Source organism: Eurypyga helias, unplaced genomic scaffold, assembly GCF_000690775.1.
Source record: "Eurypyga helias isolate BGI_N326 unplaced genomic scaffold, ASM69077v1 scaffold26581, whole genome shotgun sequence".
Taxonomy (NCBI): Eukaryota; Metazoa; Chordata; class Aves; order Eurypygiformes; family Eurypygidae; genus Eurypyga; species Eurypyga helias.
This window is the reverse complement of record NW_010233298.1, coordinates 4,804-23,103: the sequence shown is the minus strand read 5'-3', so window position 1 is coordinate 23,103 and position 18,300 is coordinate 4,804. Positions and strand designations below refer to the sequence as shown.

The following is an 18,300-nucleotide window of genomic DNA, read 5'->3' as shown; positions in this document are numbered from 1 at the left end:
CCTTCCAACCTAAACCATGTTGTGATTCTGTGATGTTGTGCCTGTGTCTCCAAACACAGTGAAGCAGAGGGCTGGCAGCGCTGAGGGGCAGGCAGGGGAAGCCCAAAGCTGCTTCTGGTCTCCCAAGATGAACCTGTGCATTTGTGATTTGTATTGGTGGGTTTAGGGGCCACATTTTTCCCCGATTGTCTTTTTTATGGGCATCCCCGTGTACCAGGCTTAACTGGCTGATTTAATGTGGCCCCCCAGCAGCTGCATGGGGTGTGTGGAGTTGCCTGTTCATTGCCCTGTACCCGTGGGCATGGCACGAGGAAGAGTACGATCCCCGGTGTGCTGCACAGGAGGGCATCAGCCTGCTCGTCTCACTGAGAAGGTGGGACTTGCCTGACTCCCTCCACAGCTCCCTCCCGCCACCTCAAACTGCTCAGAATGATGGATGGGGTTGGTTCACTTCTTTTCAATTCAGTGCAATAATGATTTCATATAAAGAGGTTTTTAGCTGGACCTTTATGCAGATTTTAGTAAAGGAATTACAAATTCAGGAAAGTGTAATTAGATTATAAGACTTATATATATATGTGTGTATGTATTTAATTTCCTCCAGATACAGGCTGAGCTTAATAAGCATGTAGTAATCTGTCTTTTTGAATATGCTGGGCAGATCGTAAGATCCCTTGATCCCATATGACCCAAATCAAGGCAGGCTGAGCTGGAGAACTGAAGTACAAACTCTGGACTCCGTTTTGTTGTATTTTCTCTCCCAGCAGGTTTGGGAAGGCTGTATTTACACTCTTGAATGAAAGAAAACCCCAGTGCTGTATGTCTGTAGTCATTTGTGGAGCTGAATGTCTAATTCCATGCTTTCAATGTCTAGGTTAATTGTCCCAAAGAGGATGTCTCAAGATACTGCAGAAGAGAAGATGCGTTAAGGAAAGCCTACCTGTTCAGGTGAGGAGGGCTTTCTGGGCGCACTGTGATGGCTTTCCAGTGCAAATATTTCAAGGAAATTCTGTCAGTGATCAGAGATATTTGTGTAGGAAGAAAGGAGCCATGAGGACAGCAGTGGCATACAGAATTTAGTACCCCAGAATGGTCCAACACAGGCACAGTAGATGCTTTGTCCTCAGGGGGAAACCTCCCATCATGCCCCGTGTTCCTTTGAGCAGCAAAGGGCTGTGCTGCTAGTGAAACATCGAGGGAAATCCTCCATCAGAGTTCCAGCCTTGTGACCTCTCACCACCAGGTTCTCCGGAGTTAGACCACTAGGTTTTGGGTCTCGGAACACTCTTTGGTGCTCTTCCCGTGGGTGTGGTTAGCTCGTCTGCGCTGGATGGGATGGTTAAGCTCATGGTCTCTCCATGGATCAGCTCAGTTCTCATTGACTGTTGGACCTGACCAACATTTCCTCTGGTGGTGAGGGTCTACAGGGTGATGCTTGGTGTTTAGGGACCTGTCGGTCTGTGCTGGGCTTCTCCACAGCCCCCAGGAGCTGAGTGAAACGGCAGTGACAGACGTGACTTTGCTAAAGCAGCATTGCCAGGGACACTGAGTCCTACAAAATCCCCAAATTCAATCCTGGAGTTTTCTTTCCAGCCGTACCTGCCAGCAGATACCCGGAAGCATTCCACAGAGTGAAAATTAAGTTGGTACATTTAACTCTCGCAGTTTCTTTGCTGATACTCTTTCTTCCCTCCCTAGAGGTAACGTGCTGATCAGAGAGTTCCCCACCGATGCCTTGTTTGATGTGAACTCCATCGTTGCTAACATTTTGTTGTAAGTACAGACCAGGTGCATCTCTGGGAAATCCTTTACTTCCCGTTTTCACGTGTTGATACAAAGTTTTACATAAACACAAACCCCACCTCTTCCAGAGGCTGCTCTCAGCCAAGCAGAAGGCTGCTTCTCTCTTTGGTATGGTCTGACCCTGTTAAATCTATGCCCTTGACTCACCAGCACACATCTGGGCAGCTGTGTTTGGCTGTGAATCTTCAACCTGCCAGCAAGAAGCTGGAATTTTACCTTGGTTTTTTTTTCCCATCACAGTTACGTGGCTGCAAATTTGCTCTTGAAACAGTTGCTAATGAGTCTTTTCTGACTCCTCAGTGCCCTGCTCTTCAATGAAGTTAAATACGTTGAAACGCTGGCAGATCTTCAGAACATTGAAAATGCGTTGAAAGGGAGGTCGAACATGGTCTTTGCCTATGTACCAGCTACTGGGACGGCAGGTATTAACGCTCAGCTTTTCATCCTTGCTCTCCTCCCAGAGCCTTTTTTACTAAGGTGCAAGGGAGCTGCTTTTCTGACCCAAAATCCTGAATGTGGAGGGCGAATGAAACCTGAAAGGGCCACCCAGACACCAGTTCTCCACCTCTGTATGTCTTGATGTGCTTCCAAAGGGATCAGTTGCACCAGAGTTTTGCTAGGAGCATAAACTCTCAGGGATGGACTGGAGAGGCAAAGCAAGCAAGCAGTTGCTGTCTTAAAAAATAAATAAACCCATAAGGATATCTCTGGATGGATTCACATACACAACCTGTGTGTTTACTGGGGATCAGCAACCGGGTCCAGTTACCTTCATGGTGTGTCTTCAGACAGCTGTGACTTTTCACTGAAAGTTTCTAAAAGCCTGGGAATTGATATTTCCAACTGGGAAGGATGAAGAGGGAGATCTGGAAGGAGCTGAGATGTGTTCATCTTGCCTTTCTCTTTCCAGAGCACAGAGCCGTGATGGAGGCGGCTTTTGCTTACGGGACCGTCCACCAGTTTGTTCTGACAACTGAGGCAACGCTGCTGAAAGAGGTTGGGTATGTCCAGACACACACACACACCAGGTGGAGCTGCTCCCCCGCACTCCCTGCTCTACTCTTGGTTTCTCAGTTTCCCAGATTAAATCTGGGGTGGTTTTAGGATGTTATGCCAAAGGTGGACAGTCAGATTCGTTTTGCTTTTCCAAAACCTGCTTGTGTTCCTGGATTTGGACCAGCCATGCCATTTTTGACTGTTGATTGAATGGGATTTTCTAGGAAAAGAGCCCTCTGTCTCTTTTCCAGAGCTGGCTGATCAAACCTCAGCCATGGGTTTTCAGGAGGGCTGATATAGCTGATGTTATAGTCTTAAAACACCCAGCCTTGTGCTTTGATGATTGAGCCTGGGCAGCCAGAAGGGTAAGGAGTGCTGTAGTTGCTGGAGCAAAGCCCACCCAGCTCCAGATCTTACCTCTGCAGTGTCCGTAGGTGCTTCCCAAGGGGTATGGGGAAGTGGATGTGTGTTGCCTGCGGCCTCCCATCCTCTGGCAGTCAGAGGTTTTAGGACTCTCAGGGATGGGAGCCAAACCTCTATGATGGTGTTAACAGCCACCGGGGTGTTTTAAACAACATTTTTACATTTCATCTCGGCATTTCTGGCAGCGGAGAGTTCTGCAGTTCAGCTGCATGAGACGCTGCTCATATATTTGGGACTTCCCACCCTCAGGCCATCCCCTTCCCCCACGGGAGAAGCTGCATTAGGAGGGCAGATCCTTCCACATGACTCGCTGCTGCTGTGCCCTACTGCAGTCAGGAAACGGAGAGGGAGGAAGGTGGGAATATCACATAGTACGTTGCATCTTCAGCAAAATATTTATATAACGACTTGCCTGTTCTCACAGCTGACAGAACAGGCTCCAAAAGTGGTCCTTCCCCTGCTTTCCTTCCAGGATCATGCTCAGGGGCAGCGTTTCTGGACTACCACTAGATGGCACGGTTGTCATTTGGACAGAAATTGGCTTCATTTTGCTTAAAGCGGGGAGGACACCAGCAGGCCATTTCCTTAGCTGAGGAAATGTGGTGTCTCCAACATGAAATAGCTCTCAGCCAACCGGGACAGCAGGTTTTGAGATCTTAATACTACACTCCTCTTCCATAGACATCTTAAAACCCTTGACAGAGGTGATCCTTGTTTTAGAGATGGGGAATGGGTGCATAGGAAAAGAAGCATGACTTCCCAAAATTGCCCTACAGGCCAACAGCAGTGGTGATATCAGAACAGGAATGTCTAACCAGGGGACCATCCAGGGAACTCAATCTCACAGCTTCCTTTGGAGCAGCCAAAACCAATGCTGTTCCAGGGGTGGAATAGAATCACAGAATGGTTTGGGTTGGAAGGGTTTGGGTTAAAGACCATCCAGTTCCAACCCCCCTGCCATGGGCAGGGACACCTTCCACTAGACCAGGTTGCTCCAAGCCTCATCCAGCCTGGCCTTGGACGCTTCCAGGGATGGGGCATCCACAGCTTCCCTGGGCAACCTGTCCCAGTGCCTCACCACAAAGGTATATTCCTTACAAGGTCTGTAAGATGTCATTGGAGAGGTAAAATACCCAAGCAAAGCTGTCGACTTCAGCTGTCCTCTTCCTGCCAGGGTCTCCACTGCAGTGGCATGGCTGGTCCTGCCAAACCCTGAACTTGAGGATCATCTGCCCTGTAAAACATGTCAGCAAACGTGGTCGTTCTGTCAGGGCGTCTCAGAACCCTCGCTCAGCATGGGTTTTGTTTTCTCTCTCACAGCAGCGACGAGCCTGATGTGTCATCTGCCCAGCTGTTGTTCTGCCACTGCCAGCGGGCCACGGACCCAGAGCAGCCCTGCAGGAGGACAGCCATGGGGCAGGCTCTGACCTTGCTCAACATCCACCGGCACCTCAAGCTCATGGGGGCTCCTCTGGTGGTACGACTGGGAAAAGGGAGCCCCTTGGGCTGCGGTGTGAGGATGCAGGAGGTGGGAGCAGAGGGCAAGGCTGAGCGGGACAACCTGCCCCTTCCCCCTGAATGTAATGGCAAAGCTCCCAGGTTGGACCCAAGCAAGGAACAGGCATGGGACTGGATGGGAGCAATGCTCCGTTGCACTGCTCGGCTTGCTTAGGCCTTTCCAAGGAGCCCTGACACCCATGTATGCTCCTCTAGTTGTCTGTAAGTGGGAGTGGGAACGGGGTGGAGGTGCCCTTTGGACTTTGATGGAACATGAATAGAATAGAAAGAGAATGGAATGGAATGGAATGGAATAGAAATGGAACAGAACGGAACGGAACAGGGTAGAATAGAATAGAATAGAATAGAATAGAATAGAACAGAACAGAACTATTTCAGTTGGAAAGGACCTACAGTGATCATCTGCTCCAACTGCCTGAGCACTTCAGGGCTGACCAAAAGTTAAAGCATGGTATTAAGGGCATTGTCCACTACTACTGACAAGCTTGTGCTGCTTTTACCAGGTGAATAGAACAGAATAGATTAGATTGTTTCAGTTGGAAGGGACCAACAATGACCATCTAGTCCAACTGCCTGACCACTTCAGCACTGCCGAGAAGTTGAAGCATACTGCTTAGGGCATTGGCCCTAAAATGCCTCAAACACTGACAGGCTTGGGGCATTGACCACCTCTCCAGAAAGCCTGTTCCAGTGTCTGACCACCATCCTGGTAAAGAAATGCTTCCTAATATCCAGTCTAATCCTCCGCTGGTGGAGCTTTGGTCCATTCCCATGTGCCCTATCCCTGGATCCTAGGGAGAAGAGCTCAGCACCTCCCTCTCCCCGTCCCCTCCTCAGGAAGCTGTGGAGAGCAATGAGGTTGCCCCTCAGCCTCCTTTTCTCCAAACTAGACAAACCCAAAGTCCTCAGCCCCTCCTCTGGGCTCCGAACGGGAGGCCCAGCACCCTGGGGAGTTGGATATCACTCATGCCTTGGTTAGCACAACGGAGAGGAGTCTCCCTCCTACCTCCTCTTCCCATGGGGCAGTGAACTTCAGCAGGCCTCCAGTTCCCACTGGTGACATCTTTTCCCAGCCAAAAGGATGGGTAGGTGAGCTGGGAAGTGCCTCCTGCAGCCAGCCTTCCCAGATTAGGCCCGTGGAGGGAAGGCACTTTGTTAAGCAGCTCCGTGGCTGTCATGAAGCTGCATGTCCAAGGCAGGAAGGGAGAGGATGCCAGCTCTTGCATGTTGCAGCCAGGATTTTCACATTGCTCCGGGGAATGGATACCAGGTAAATAAAAAATAATGGAGATTTGACATCTGGAGTTGCTAAGTCACAAAGAACATGCATAATAAAGCCCAGGTTTTTAACAAGGAGAGTCATGACAGATTGGAACAGTTTAACCAGGGGGTTAAACCTGCTTTGAGGGTTATTTTAGAATTGGGGTTAGATGTTTTTTCTCAAGGTTCTCCTAATTTAATGGTGACACATAGTGTCTTGGGCTGTGCAGGAGAAGAGCTGAGGTACCTTCAGCGCTGTGGAGATGTGCTGCGGTATAACCATGTTTCTTCTCCAGACAGAGGTTGCTGAGGACCCGGAGAAGGTTTCCACCGTTCACTTACAGCTTGGGCTGCCACTTGTGTTCATCCTCAGCCAGAAAGAGACCTACGAGGCTGACAGGAGGACGGCAGAGTTTGTGGCCTGGCAGCTCTTGGGGAAAGCAGGAGTTGCCCTTTTGTCCAGGTACTTGCTCTCAGGTGTTTTGGGGTTCTCCTTGGTTTTTTGTGGTGTTTCCAATCTCAGATACCCCATCTCCAGGATGATGGTCAGTGGGCTTATTCACATTTGTATGAGAGGCAGTAAAACTAGGCTGTATCCTGTGAGAGGATGGCACATTTAAGGACTTGTCCAGAATCAGGATAGTTTGGTTTCAGACTGGCTGGAAGTGTAGAAATGTTTGAGTCTCTTGCTGACTTGAAAGTGGAAAATTTGGCTTCCTCTGCCATCGACCACCCATTACTTCCCTCTGCTCCATGGGCTCAGGAGCAGCCTCTGTACACCAGACTGGCTTTTGTTTGCCACCGCTTCCGTGGTGTCTTGCCAAGGGAGACACTGGGTTCCTGCAAGTTCTCGGGGGCCCTGAAGCACGATGCTGTGGGGACGTGGTTCTGCTGGGGGAGGTGGGCTTGCCAGCCAGGCAGGCTAAGTGAGGAGGGGGCGACTTTGCACATCGCACCTAACCTTCACTTTGTATTTTGGAAGGGACCGCGTCGATTTGAACGTTCTGCTCCGCTCAAACGTCGCTATCAAGACACCGGATGAGGTTAGATGCTGGATTTCTTTATTGTACAACGCTTTATTTCCCTGTCTGGGCATGGTGCTTGAGAGGTGTTAGGATGTTGCTCGGCTCCGTTGTTATTTGACAGCCTTCCCAGAAGCTCAAGGGAAGGGTTTTCCATAGCCTTTATAGCCTTCCAAATAGTATTTGGACCAGCCTGAGTTTGCTACTGCAGAGCAATTGTACCTGCTGGTAAAGATAAAATACTGAGTTTATTTTGGGTTCAAAATGTAGGGTGACATCTCCATTACACCTTAGGGCAACACAGGGTTGTGAACTACCTAAGGTAGTAGTCCAAGTGCAAATTCCCCAAATATTTGGACTTCTGAGGGCCTTTGCCCCCTTAGGGAAGGTGTTCAAAAGTTGGGAGAGGAAAGGTGTGTGAAACTAAGAGCAAACAACCAAAGGTCTGTGCTGAGCTGATGTAATCACACGCCCCTGGCAGTGATCTGGGAAAAGGGCAGGGTGTAAGTTAAATGAGGTTGATCAAGATGAGTTAAACTCCGAAGGGACCTGACCCAGCTTGTGAGGCGAGATGGAATTCGGTGCCGACAGATGCCAGGGAACACACGTTGCCCCAGATTAGCTGAACTGTCACACTTGTGATTGCAAAGATACAGGATCAGACCTGAACCTGAGCGTCCCCTGAGGGCTTCCCCTGCCCCGGTGAGAGACGCGCCTGTTGGTTTCTCCTCTTAGAGCCAACGGGAGGTGCCAGCAGGTTTGTCATTTCTCTCAGTTCATTATAAAATTCATTTTCTCTGAAGTGCCTCTCGCTGAGACGGTGCCAGAACTGGTTTTAAGCCGACAAGGTCTCATTTCTGAGAAAGATAATTTTGCTCTTTTTCACGTACTCTTGGGAGTACTCTTCTTGGTTGAGCTCCATGAGATAAAGGATTTTTTGTGTCAGCTTCCCAGGCTGTGATGGGCTGCTCAGACCCAGCCTGAGCCCTCTGGAGCAGATACAGCCGAGTGGACCCTGTACTTCCCCACTCTGAATCACTGTATGCCCACTAGGCTTTTTCTTGCGGTGGTGGATCCATATTAAGATGCTGGGATGTGGGGCGGGTGTTCCCTACCCCAGGCACACAATCCCACATAGCCACAGTTATTTCCTCGCAAGGAAAAGTCAGTCTGGATTGACAAAAACTCATTCACAGGTGAAATTGGGCCAAAGAAACACACGCCAGAAGGTTTCCTGTTTGACAGCTTTAGGGATCTGTTGGCATCCTCCAAAAATAAGGACATGGTGTCCTGTCAGCCTTGAGTTTGGATGGCGGACAGGATAGGCAGAGGGTGATGTTTTGCTCCCACTAATTTATTCTCTTTAGGGAGTGCCAATCAAATACCTGGTCTTGGAAGACACCGATGAAGTTATAACTCTGGTGGAAGATAAGAACAAGGTGGAACAAATCCAGGAGGAGGAGGAGGAGGAAGATGAAGATGAAAAAGAGAATAACAATCAAGGTGAGCAACCAGTGAAAAGCTGACTGTTGTCAGATAGGATGTGCAGTCAGCATCTGCAGGACACACGCAGGCTCGTGCTAAAGCATCAGAGAACACTTTTTCAAATCCAGGGCAAACCATCGCGGTCACGTCACTGTTGTACAAAGTGGCTCTTTTATTCTCTGCAGATCAGTGGGGTTTAGTGACAGACAGGCGTAATTTTTAGGGGAGACACCAGGGAATAAAATCAGCAGCTGTTAGAGGAACAGTTGCAGAAGGGCTGCGTGAGGGAGAGGCGTGCTTCTGCTTGAGTGCATCCAGCTTCATGCAGGGTTTAAAGTGCACCCAACGCTGTCTCCTCTCCAGGAATCAGACGAAGAGACGTGGAATTATCAGTTCCATTGGGAAGGTCTGAGACATGGTTTTGTAAGAGCTGTTCCAGACTTGCCTTCCCCAGGGAGAAAACACTGGCTTCGGAATGCTTCCTTGAAAACGCATTTGGTTTGCATACAAAATTAGATTTTATTTTCCAAAGAAAAGTGGCATGGGATCCTGGAGGAGCCAACAGGCTTAAAGAATAGTGTTCAGATCAGAGGGAATAACTGGTGTGCGATGGCGTGAGTGCATTTCAGTGAGTGTGCGTGTGTGTCACCGCTCCCCCGTACGAGGCAGTTCCTCACTCCCTGCAGGCACTCACCCTGTCCCTGCTGAGAGGTGCTGGCTTACAAAAACGTGCCCGTGGGGTGGCACAGGGGGCTGTGGTTCCCTCTGCCCTGTGTGCGTACCGGTGTTCATGCCCGGCTGTGCGTCCCTTGCAGACATTCAGGATGATCAGGTGGTGGAAGCGGTTTCCAGGGACAAGAAGCGAGAGCTGCCCTTGGAGCAGATCCTTGTCCTGACAGAGGAGACCTTCCGCTCTGCCCTCTTGGAGACTGCCCGCACAGTGGTGCTTTTTTATGCCAGCTGTGAGTATGAAATGTGTCTTGGCTGTCCCTTCTCTAAGCTTGCGCTGCTCACCATGTTTTCCACAATCTGATGATCCTGTAGACAAGTTTAAACGATAAGTAAGTGCCGCATCCTGCCCCATGGGCCTACACCCACCGTTAGCAATCAGATTAAATCCGTTGACTTGATGCTGTGTGAAGACAGTATCTCTCAGTATAGAAGATATCAGTGTTCGTAGGTTTTTAATCTTTGTTTTACAGGGACCAAATGCTGGACAAGAGGGGAAATGGTGGTAGCATGGGATAGCCTGGACAACCTGGTTGCTGTCTGCTCTGCGGAAGCATAAAGTCCAATTTTCCTTATTTCTTTCGAGTCTTTCAGAGCTTGAAGCACCTTAGGATGCAGAGAATCGTAACGTGACTTTGTCAGAGAGCAAGGTGGGGCTGCTGTGTCACCTGTATGTCCCTCAGGGCTGTGTCTCTCCTGTGTTTCAGGGGAGGCCGTGTCCCTGGCAGTGCTGCAGTCTTACACCGAGGTGGCCGATCACCTGAAAGGTAAGGTGCCGCAGGGCTGAGTGCTTTACAGCTGGCATGCGCCTGCTGTGGCAGTAGGAACCAGGAGACTGGGAGGATATTGATGGTACCTCACTCCCTTATCTGGAATATAGTCTTTTTTTTCCCCTCCAACTGCCCAGAGAAGCTGTGGATGCCCCATCCCTGGAAGTGTCCAAGGCCAGGCTGGATGAGGCTTGGAGCAACCTGGTCTAGTGGAAGGTGTCCTTGCCCATGGCAGGGGGTGGGACTGGGTGGCCTTTAAGATCCCTTCCAACCCAAACCATTCTGTGATTGTATGATTCTATGATTCTTATAGAAGGCAGACCCACAGCAAGTCATGTGATGGATGCTGGTGATGGTGGTGACGATGCTGGTGGGCACAGTGACTGTGTGCTGGATGCTGGTGATGATGCTGGTGATGCTGGTGGGCACAGGGATTGCGTGCTGGATGCTGGTGATGATGCTGGTGATGCTGGTGGGCACAGGGATTGCGTGCTGGATGCTGGTGATGATGCTGGTGATGCTGGTGGGCACAGGGACTGCGTGCTGGATGCTGGTGATGATGCTGGTGATGCTGGTGGGCACAGGGATTGCGTGCTGGATGCTGGTGATGATGCTGGTGATGCTGGTGGGCACAGGGACTGCGTGCTGGATGCTGGTGATGATGCTGGTGATGCTGGTGGGCACAGGGACTGCGTGCTGGATGCTGGTGATGATGCTGGTGATGCTGGTGGGCACAGGGACTGCGTGCTGGATGCTGGTGATGATGCTGGTGATGCTGGTGGGCACAGGGACTGCGTGCTGGATGCTGGTGATGATGCTGGTGATGCTGGTGGGCACAGGGGTGGTTGGCACAGGGACTGCGTGCTGGATGCTGGTGATGATGCTGGTGATGCTGGTGGGCACAGGGACTGTGTGCTGGATGCTGGTGATGATGCTGGTGATGGTGGTGGGCACAGCGACTTCGTGCTGGATGCTGGTGATGATGCTGGTGATGGTGGTGACGATGATGATGGTGGTGGGCACAGTGACAGTGTGATGAGTACCCAAGAGCATGGGGAGGGCCAGGGCAGAGCACCAGCAGCGGCGGGTGACACAGGGTGGGCTTCAGAGCAAGGAGGGGCAAACAGCAGGCACTGTAGGCAGTGTCACAGAAACAGGGCCCTGTTTGTGCCCCTCAGTGCTAGGTGCTGCACAGACCAAGGAGATGCACTACCTGCTGCACAGAAATCGGTGTGCTGGGTGGCACAGGATCTCCTGTCCGTGGAAGTACTTGAGCTGGAAAGGAGCAGTAACTGGCCCTGGCTTCGGCGGAAAGCATGACAGACGGGTGTGAGCAGCCCCAGATCCACCGGGACAGGACGGCCTCAGAGGAAGGATTTACAGCACTGGTGCCTTCAGGGCCTGGAGACTGGCTTAATTACATGGGAAGACTTGCAGGCGGCCGCAGGACTCCATAGATAACACGTGATGGTGAAGAACGCGCAGCGCTTAAACGCAGCACACGCTGGGCAGTGTGGCAGTACAGGCAGGAGGGAGTGATCCTCCAAGAGGGTCTGAGCAGTTCCTGAGCAGTGTAAGCCCCAATTCAGCTTCTTTCAGGTCATTAGCCCCGTCCCTCTCTACAATTAGTTGGGAAAGGTGGGTTCTTCTGCACATCCATCCATCATGGGCTGATTTTCTTCCAGAGATGCCTCTTTCTCCCCATGGCTGCAGGAGGAGGTCAGGTAGCTTAGAATCATAGAATCATAGAACGGTTTGGGTGGGAAGGGACCTTAAAGATCATCTAGTTCCAACCTCCCTGCCATGGGCAGGGACACCTTCCACTAGACCAGGTAGCTCCAAGCCTCATCCAGCCTGGCCTTGGACACTTCCAGGGATGGGGCATCCACAGCTTCTCTGGGCAACCTGTCCCAGTGCCTCCCCACCCTCTCGGGGAAGAATTCCTTCCTGATATCCAATCTAGACCTCCCCACTTTCAATTTAAACCCGTTACCCCTTGTCCTGTCACTACAGGCCCTTGTAAAAAGTCCCCCCCAGCTTCCTTGTAGCCCCTTCAGGCACTAGAAGGCTGCAATAAGGTCTCCCTTAAGCTTCACCCCCAGCTCACTGCAGCACAGCAGGGAGGTAGCGTGGATCCAGGCGAGAGCTGCTGTGGCACCCTCGGAGGCAGCTGGTGCCTTCTCTTGGTTTTCCTTCTTCATCAAGGCACGTTTCCCGTAGGGATGGCACTCCCCTGGGACGGGGCAGAGTGCAAGCAGGGTTCACGCTGTGCTCTCAGCAGTGGGGACATGTACAGGGTCCGCAGAGGACCCAGCCAGCTTTCTGGGAAGGAGATGCAGTGGGAGTTGCTTACATGAAACCCTTCTGGGAACGCTGCAGATGGTGCTGTGGTTTGGATAAAAGCGGTTCTGCATTCGTAGCTTGCGTGAAGGGAAAGTCACCAGCAGCTTTGATCTGAAATCCTGGGAATAAAGAGGAAAGCTCAGGGAGGTTTGTTGTTTGTGAGGTTATGCTTGTTGATGGTTTGGGGTTTCTGTTAGACTCCCCAGCAGGCAGACCAACTAAAGCAGCAATCTGGGAGAGTCTGTGGATGAAACCCTGCCTCTTCCTGAGCCAGTGGCCAAACCTTGGTGATTCTGCGCGGCCAGGCTTTCCCCATGTGTTTTTTGAATCACTTGATAATAATCTCGGAACGTGGAAGCAGCTGCAGGCAGATGCTCAGCAGAGATTATACACTGATAGGGGTCAGGGCCTTTCCTTGGTGATCAATGAGGTCCCACCAAAGGCTCCCAGGCCAGATGTGACCTGCGGAATGACTCCAGCCTGCTTTCCCTGCTGTGGCCTCAGAGAGGATGGAGAACGGCTGCGTTAGTGGTGCTGGATATCTCTGCTTTCTTCCTAAGGGCTGGGAAGCCAGGTCCGTCTGTCTGAGGCATGAACCACCCGCTCTAGAGGCACATTTTGAGTTGCAGAACCGGGTCTCACTTTTGATGCTAATTCTTTATGCAAAATGGCACTGAAAATAGGCCGTATGAGATCAAACACAAGGGAGGGGAAGAGATTGGAGGCTGGAATGACCCTGTGAATCATCCAGTAACAGATGTTCAGCAGATCATTTCAAAATTAAGTTTATAGCCCCTCAAGTGTTTTCTCTTTGTTGAGAAATCCGATCTAGCCACCGGAGCTAACTGCTGCAGCTCTTGCTAGATGTGAATTTATGGAAGCAGCACCCCTTGGACAGGAGAAAAGGATGTGAGGGTGAGAGAGTGCTGAGCATTTCTTAGGTGTGTCATTGGCCTTTTTGGCAAAGAGAGGAAACCCATATCTAAGAGCAATATACTGTGATGAAAAGCAGTTCTGCTTCCCTCTTCTGTGCTTGTGGAGTCGTCTTGACCGATGACTTCCAAAGCTTGTGTGTCTGAAGTTGTAGTTCAAAGGCATGAAAATCACCTGTGGGATTTAGCAATGTATATTCATGGAACCTAAATCTGCAGGAAGGATTTCAAAGCCCATTGTGTGATGCTGTCCGGGTAGTCATTTCCCATTCCGTATTGGATTCCTCCTCTTGAAGTGCTACACTTCATACATAATTTACTTCTCTTTCATGTTGTAGCCTTTGGACCAGCTCTTGAAGTGAGCTGTTTCAAATGCCAGTCCTGCCCTCCAAAGGATTAGGAGTTTAAGGGATTCTTGATTTGTCCTGCTCTCTATAGCATTGATGATTTGTCTTGTCCTGGTTTCATAAGGCCCCTAGGACAGAGGTTCTCGCTGTTCTTCATTTTATTAGCACCTAAAATCACAGAACAGTAGGATCTTGTCTTCCTCTTTCACCTTTCTTCCCATCCAGCAGCTCGCCAGCGACCACAGGGCTGAGCAATTGCTGAGTTACTCAACTCCTGAAGCTGCTGCTCGCTCAGTAATTAATGATATGGTGCAGATGGGGATGGGAGAGTGATCATCCCATACAAGGTGTTCCTCAGGCCACATGGAGCTCCTTTGGAGCACTTTTGGGATGTAATCCCCCAAGGTAGCATCCAGATACTAAAGCTCATATTTGAGGGACCTTAGAGCAGCCTTGCAACTCAGTTTTAACAAGTCATCAAAGCCCTATTTCCGTGTCATTCTTTCTCAGTGTTGGGCAAGACACAAGATTAAGTGGTAACAGATGATGAGAACCAGCTCTGCTGGATCAGAAGTGTGAAATAAATCCAGGGGCAGGCTTTTAATTGGAGATGTTATTTCAGAGCCTGGAGAACGACACAATTAATTTCTGTTCTCGTGGAGTGTTTTGACAACTCCTGGCTGAGTGGAATTGCAGACCCTTAGCTCTGTGCTGCTTCTTGCTTTTTCTGTACGTGAGTCTGACACAAGGCAGAACAGCAGCAAACTCTTTGTGTGAGCTGCAAAGCAGAACCTAAAATGTGGATTGCAGAAAATGGCCCGGTGGGATGCCAAGGACGTAGGGATGGGTGATAGGAACACGTGCTATGGTCACCTCTGCCTTCCCCCTTCTCTGTGGATGTGCTTTGCCCACCGCGGGCAGACACATTTCTAACCTGTGATTTAAACCCTTCCGAGCAACACAGTTCTTGAGATTTTTTTCCTCCAGAGTCATGTCTTCCAAACTTCTCCAGATCCTCTCCCATCTGTTTAAGCCTTAAAAACATGTTTCCCAGCCTGACTTGCTGGGCTCTGCAGAGGTCTCAGTGGGACAGAAGAGCATCATTTTGCTCCCATGCCTTGCAGACACTGTTGAGAGCTCATCCCAGAATGAGCTCTGCCCTTTCCTGCAACACCGATGATGTCCGTGCATCCTGCTTCTCGTTACAGAAGGCTGCTGTTGTTACGCTTCAACCTGCTTTCTGCCCCTCTGGGCTTGGGATCAGTTGCAGATTAGATATGTTTTAGTCCATCAGCCAGGCCTTTAACGAAAATAGTGATCAGAATCAAACCCAGGACAGACAGAGAAGGAATCTTGGCTGTTTTGATCTACCGTACTCTTGAGAAATCCTCATCACCTGCCCTGACCCTGGTTTCTGAGGGACACTGCGATGGTCTGCTTCCATGTGTGTACTCGCCTCTAGGTTTCATCCCATCTTCCCATCTACCTCTTGAATCCCCTTCAAACAAATTTAGGGAAGACATGAAGATTTCTGAGATACGACATTCTTGCAGTGGGCATGGACGACGTATGGCCTGAGGACAGTACACAGCCCTCCTGTCCTTGGTCAAGGCTGCAAGGAGGTAGGAGGCAGGTTAGGCGAGGCTGGCAGCCAAGGGGTGGTGGCTAGTGGACCACCAGCAGCGTGTTCTGGTCATCGCCCAACGTGCAGATGAAAGAAAGGCTGGTAAGGCCATGCTGGAGCTGCAGGCACCGTGTCCTGGGCTCGTGGAGAGCATGCAGGGAACCAACCTTCACGTGTTTCACTGCTTATGAATCCCTTGAGTTTGTCACTTTGGTGAGACCCATAAAAAGCTTTTTTAGTACCAGGAACCAAAGTTGGACTGACTGCTCTGGAATTCCAAAGGGCTCTCCCTTTCCCTCTCCTTTACCTGTGAGACCCCAGGCTCGCTCTTTAGGTCCTGAAGGTAGTGGCCTGGAGATGAGCAGCTCGCACAGGTAGGATAGGATGAGTTCCATCAGTCTGCCAGCCTCTATTACATCTATCACGTTTACGAGACCTTGAACTGCTCCTTATTTATTGGGCTCCATACTTTAGGCACAACAGACACTGGGCACCTTAATAAATGAAAAAGCCTTGAATGCATCCACCTTCTCCATGACAAGCTTCATCTTCCCTCTTTCCTGTAAGTGAGGGCCTGCATCGTTTCTTTATCTTGGCCTTATTCCTAAGGTATTTCCAGTACCTTGCTTTTTATGCTCCTGGACAGTTGCCTCAGGGTTTCATGGTATTCCTTTGAGTAACCAGCCACATGGGAATGTCTCTGGGAATTTCCTCCTGAAAAGTGCAACCTACCACTTCCCTGGGTTTATTCTCTCCGTGGCCCATTGTTTGGATCAATCCAAACCTGCTGGGGTATTTAACACATTCACAGGCTGGAAATAGTTACTGCTGTGTTCAAAAGTGTAAGGCATATCCATGAATGATTTCAAGAGGGAGGTAGCCTGTACTCAAAGAGGTTGTGTATTCAGGGCTGGATTTTGAGACCCTGCCCACACAAAAGCAACATTGGACTCCAGGAATGGTCCGGCACCTTCGCAGCGGTAGCCCACCTTGGCTTGCTCCATGTGCCTGCAGTGTGTTAGGATTCAGCCCTGTAGGATGCATGCCAAAGCAACTAAGATTGCTGGCAGCGTTAATACAAATATATGTGATAATATCCAAAGAAGGTCACAAAAAGCTCTCTTTTTCAACCTTTTTTGGTGTGTTTTTAAAAATTTTTTTTCCTTAATATTATTTATACACGTTTGTTTTCCACTCTAGGAACTCAGGGGGTTTTGCTTTCTCGAGTAAACTGCTGGGACTGGCCTGGCCTGTGCACCACAGAGAACGTCACTCAGGTTCCTACGGTCAAGATTTACGAGAAGGAAGAGAGGTCAGTGATGTACAATGGCATGTGGGGAACTGAAGAACTGACCAGCTTCATCATGCTGTAAGTGTCTGCTAATGAGTACCCACACAGTGAGATTGGCACATCTGCCAGATGATGTTCTGGATACTTAACGGCCTGTGTAATTGAAATCCTTGGAAAAAATCATGTCAGATCGGGTTGTCGCCCTGGTTTGGAAATCAGCTTAATAACTTCTTGTGCTTTTCGACGTCAGGCAACATCTGTTCTTGGACAGTGCATCTGTCCGTCTGTTGTCACTGTCCCTCTCTCTTTGCTGGAATTCCTTCTCTGTTATTTTTAATGGGGATCCCAAGGATCTCAGAGCAAACACTTTGGCTCAGGGCTGTTCTCCTCATAACCAGCTCTGGTTCGTCTGTGACTAGTTGTCCTTCCTTCCCATGCGACTGATTTTTGTCTCTAATGAGGCTTAACGGTTGTCATGTTGTGTTGGGGTATTGGACTGAGGTTGCCCTTTTGTCTCTTCATCCCAAAAGTGAAGAGGAAGGCAGCCCGTGTTGTTTCCTTGCCGTTCTGTAGGAGCCGAGTGTCCTGCCCTCTGAAGCTGACCACAGTTGATGAAGCAGAAGGATATTTAAGAGGAGAGTTTCCATCTGAGCTGTCATCCTATCACCACACTTCACTTCTAGGAGTATTTAGCACAGCCACGAGTGAAGGTTAGTGTGGTGTTTGTGGGTTAAGCCCTCAGCTTCATTCCTGAGGGGAGAGGGAGGATTCCAGGTGCTTGGAAGTTCCTTTGTGTTTCATTTTCTCTAAGTGTGTTTGCTCACATCCCAGCCTGCCTGTCACCACCCTTTTTATTTGTGCAAGAACACCGTAGCAGGCGATTCCGGGTGTGGGACCTGAGGTCCGTATCCTGGCCGAGAGGACGTTCACGTGCCAGGCGTGTTTACCACACCCAGTGTGGCAGCATCTGCAGCCCCGAGAGACTGAGACATGGTGCTTGGCACAGTACAAAACAACAGTGCCCTGGGTGACCTTTCTCTGCAAAGAAATACTTGCAGATGTCCAATCTGAATTTACCAAGCCACAATTTGAACGGTTGGACTTGAAGATCTTCAAGGTCTTTTCCAACCTAAAAGGTTCTATAATTTGTGCCTGTTGTCCCTGTTCTGTCTCCTTTCCCTTACCATGAGGAGGTTGACTCTGACCTCATTATGAGTCCCCTCCAAAGCAGTTGCAGGCTGCCATTAAAATCCCTCTGACTGAACAAGCCCAGATCCATCAGGCTCTTCCTGTGGTCCATGCACAACTTGTCACAGCATATTCTTTCTTAAAAAAAGCCCTTTCCACTATTACATTGGTCGTTATCTTGCTGACTCCACCTCCTGCAAATGCGTTAGTCCCAGTCCTTGTAACCAACACACAATCCAAAACCTTATTTTTTTAAAAAAAAAGCAAAGCCGCAATAAGGGAAAATGCAAATTTCTTACATCACAAGGAATGAAATGTGAGTAACTCAATGAAATCCTCTTGTGGACTTCGAAATAGCTGGGCACAGTCGCCAGAGTGGCAGACATCAGCTAGAATTGCTAAGCAGAGTTACTGGAAGGAGTGTTCTGAACTTGTTTGAATTTGTCGCACTTTGTAATCTTGGTCAGTATAGTCCTGGCCAGTGGCTGAAGCTCGGAGGAGTCACAGAATCTCAGCATGGTTTGGGCAGTCCCACCCCCTGCCATGGGCTGGGACACCCTTCACTACAC

General features: G+C 49.9%; 1 protein-coding gene across 1 annotated transcript in view; it reads left to right on the top strand.

The window, feature by feature from the left end:
* TXNDC16 (thioredoxin domain containing 16) overlaps nucleotides 1-18,300 on the top strand; it is a 24,497-nt gene that overhangs the window by 1,879 nt on the left and 4,318 nt on the right. Inside the window, exons 3-14 of the mRNA XM_010161698.1 lie at nucleotides 875-948; nucleotides 1,699-1,773; nucleotides 2,104-2,225; nucleotides 2,714-2,804; nucleotides 4,543-4,699; nucleotides 6,297-6,463; nucleotides 6,983-7,043; nucleotides 8,390-8,525; nucleotides 9,323-9,469; nucleotides 9,944-10,003; nucleotides 16,453-16,621; nucleotides 17,117-17,253. Of these exons, the coding sequence (XP_010160000.1) occupies nucleotides 875-948; nucleotides 1,699-1,773; nucleotides 2,104-2,225; nucleotides 2,714-2,804; nucleotides 4,543-4,699; nucleotides 6,297-6,463; nucleotides 6,983-7,043; nucleotides 8,390-8,525; nucleotides 9,323-9,469; nucleotides 9,944-10,003; nucleotides 16,453-16,621; nucleotides 17,117-17,253 (1,396 nt within the window). The remainder of the gene's footprint in view (nucleotides 1-874; nucleotides 949-1,698; nucleotides 1,774-2,103; nucleotides 2,226-2,713; nucleotides 2,805-4,542; nucleotides 4,700-6,296; nucleotides 6,464-6,982; nucleotides 7,044-8,389; nucleotides 8,526-9,322; nucleotides 9,470-9,943; nucleotides 10,004-16,452; nucleotides 16,622-17,116; nucleotides 17,254-18,300) is intronic.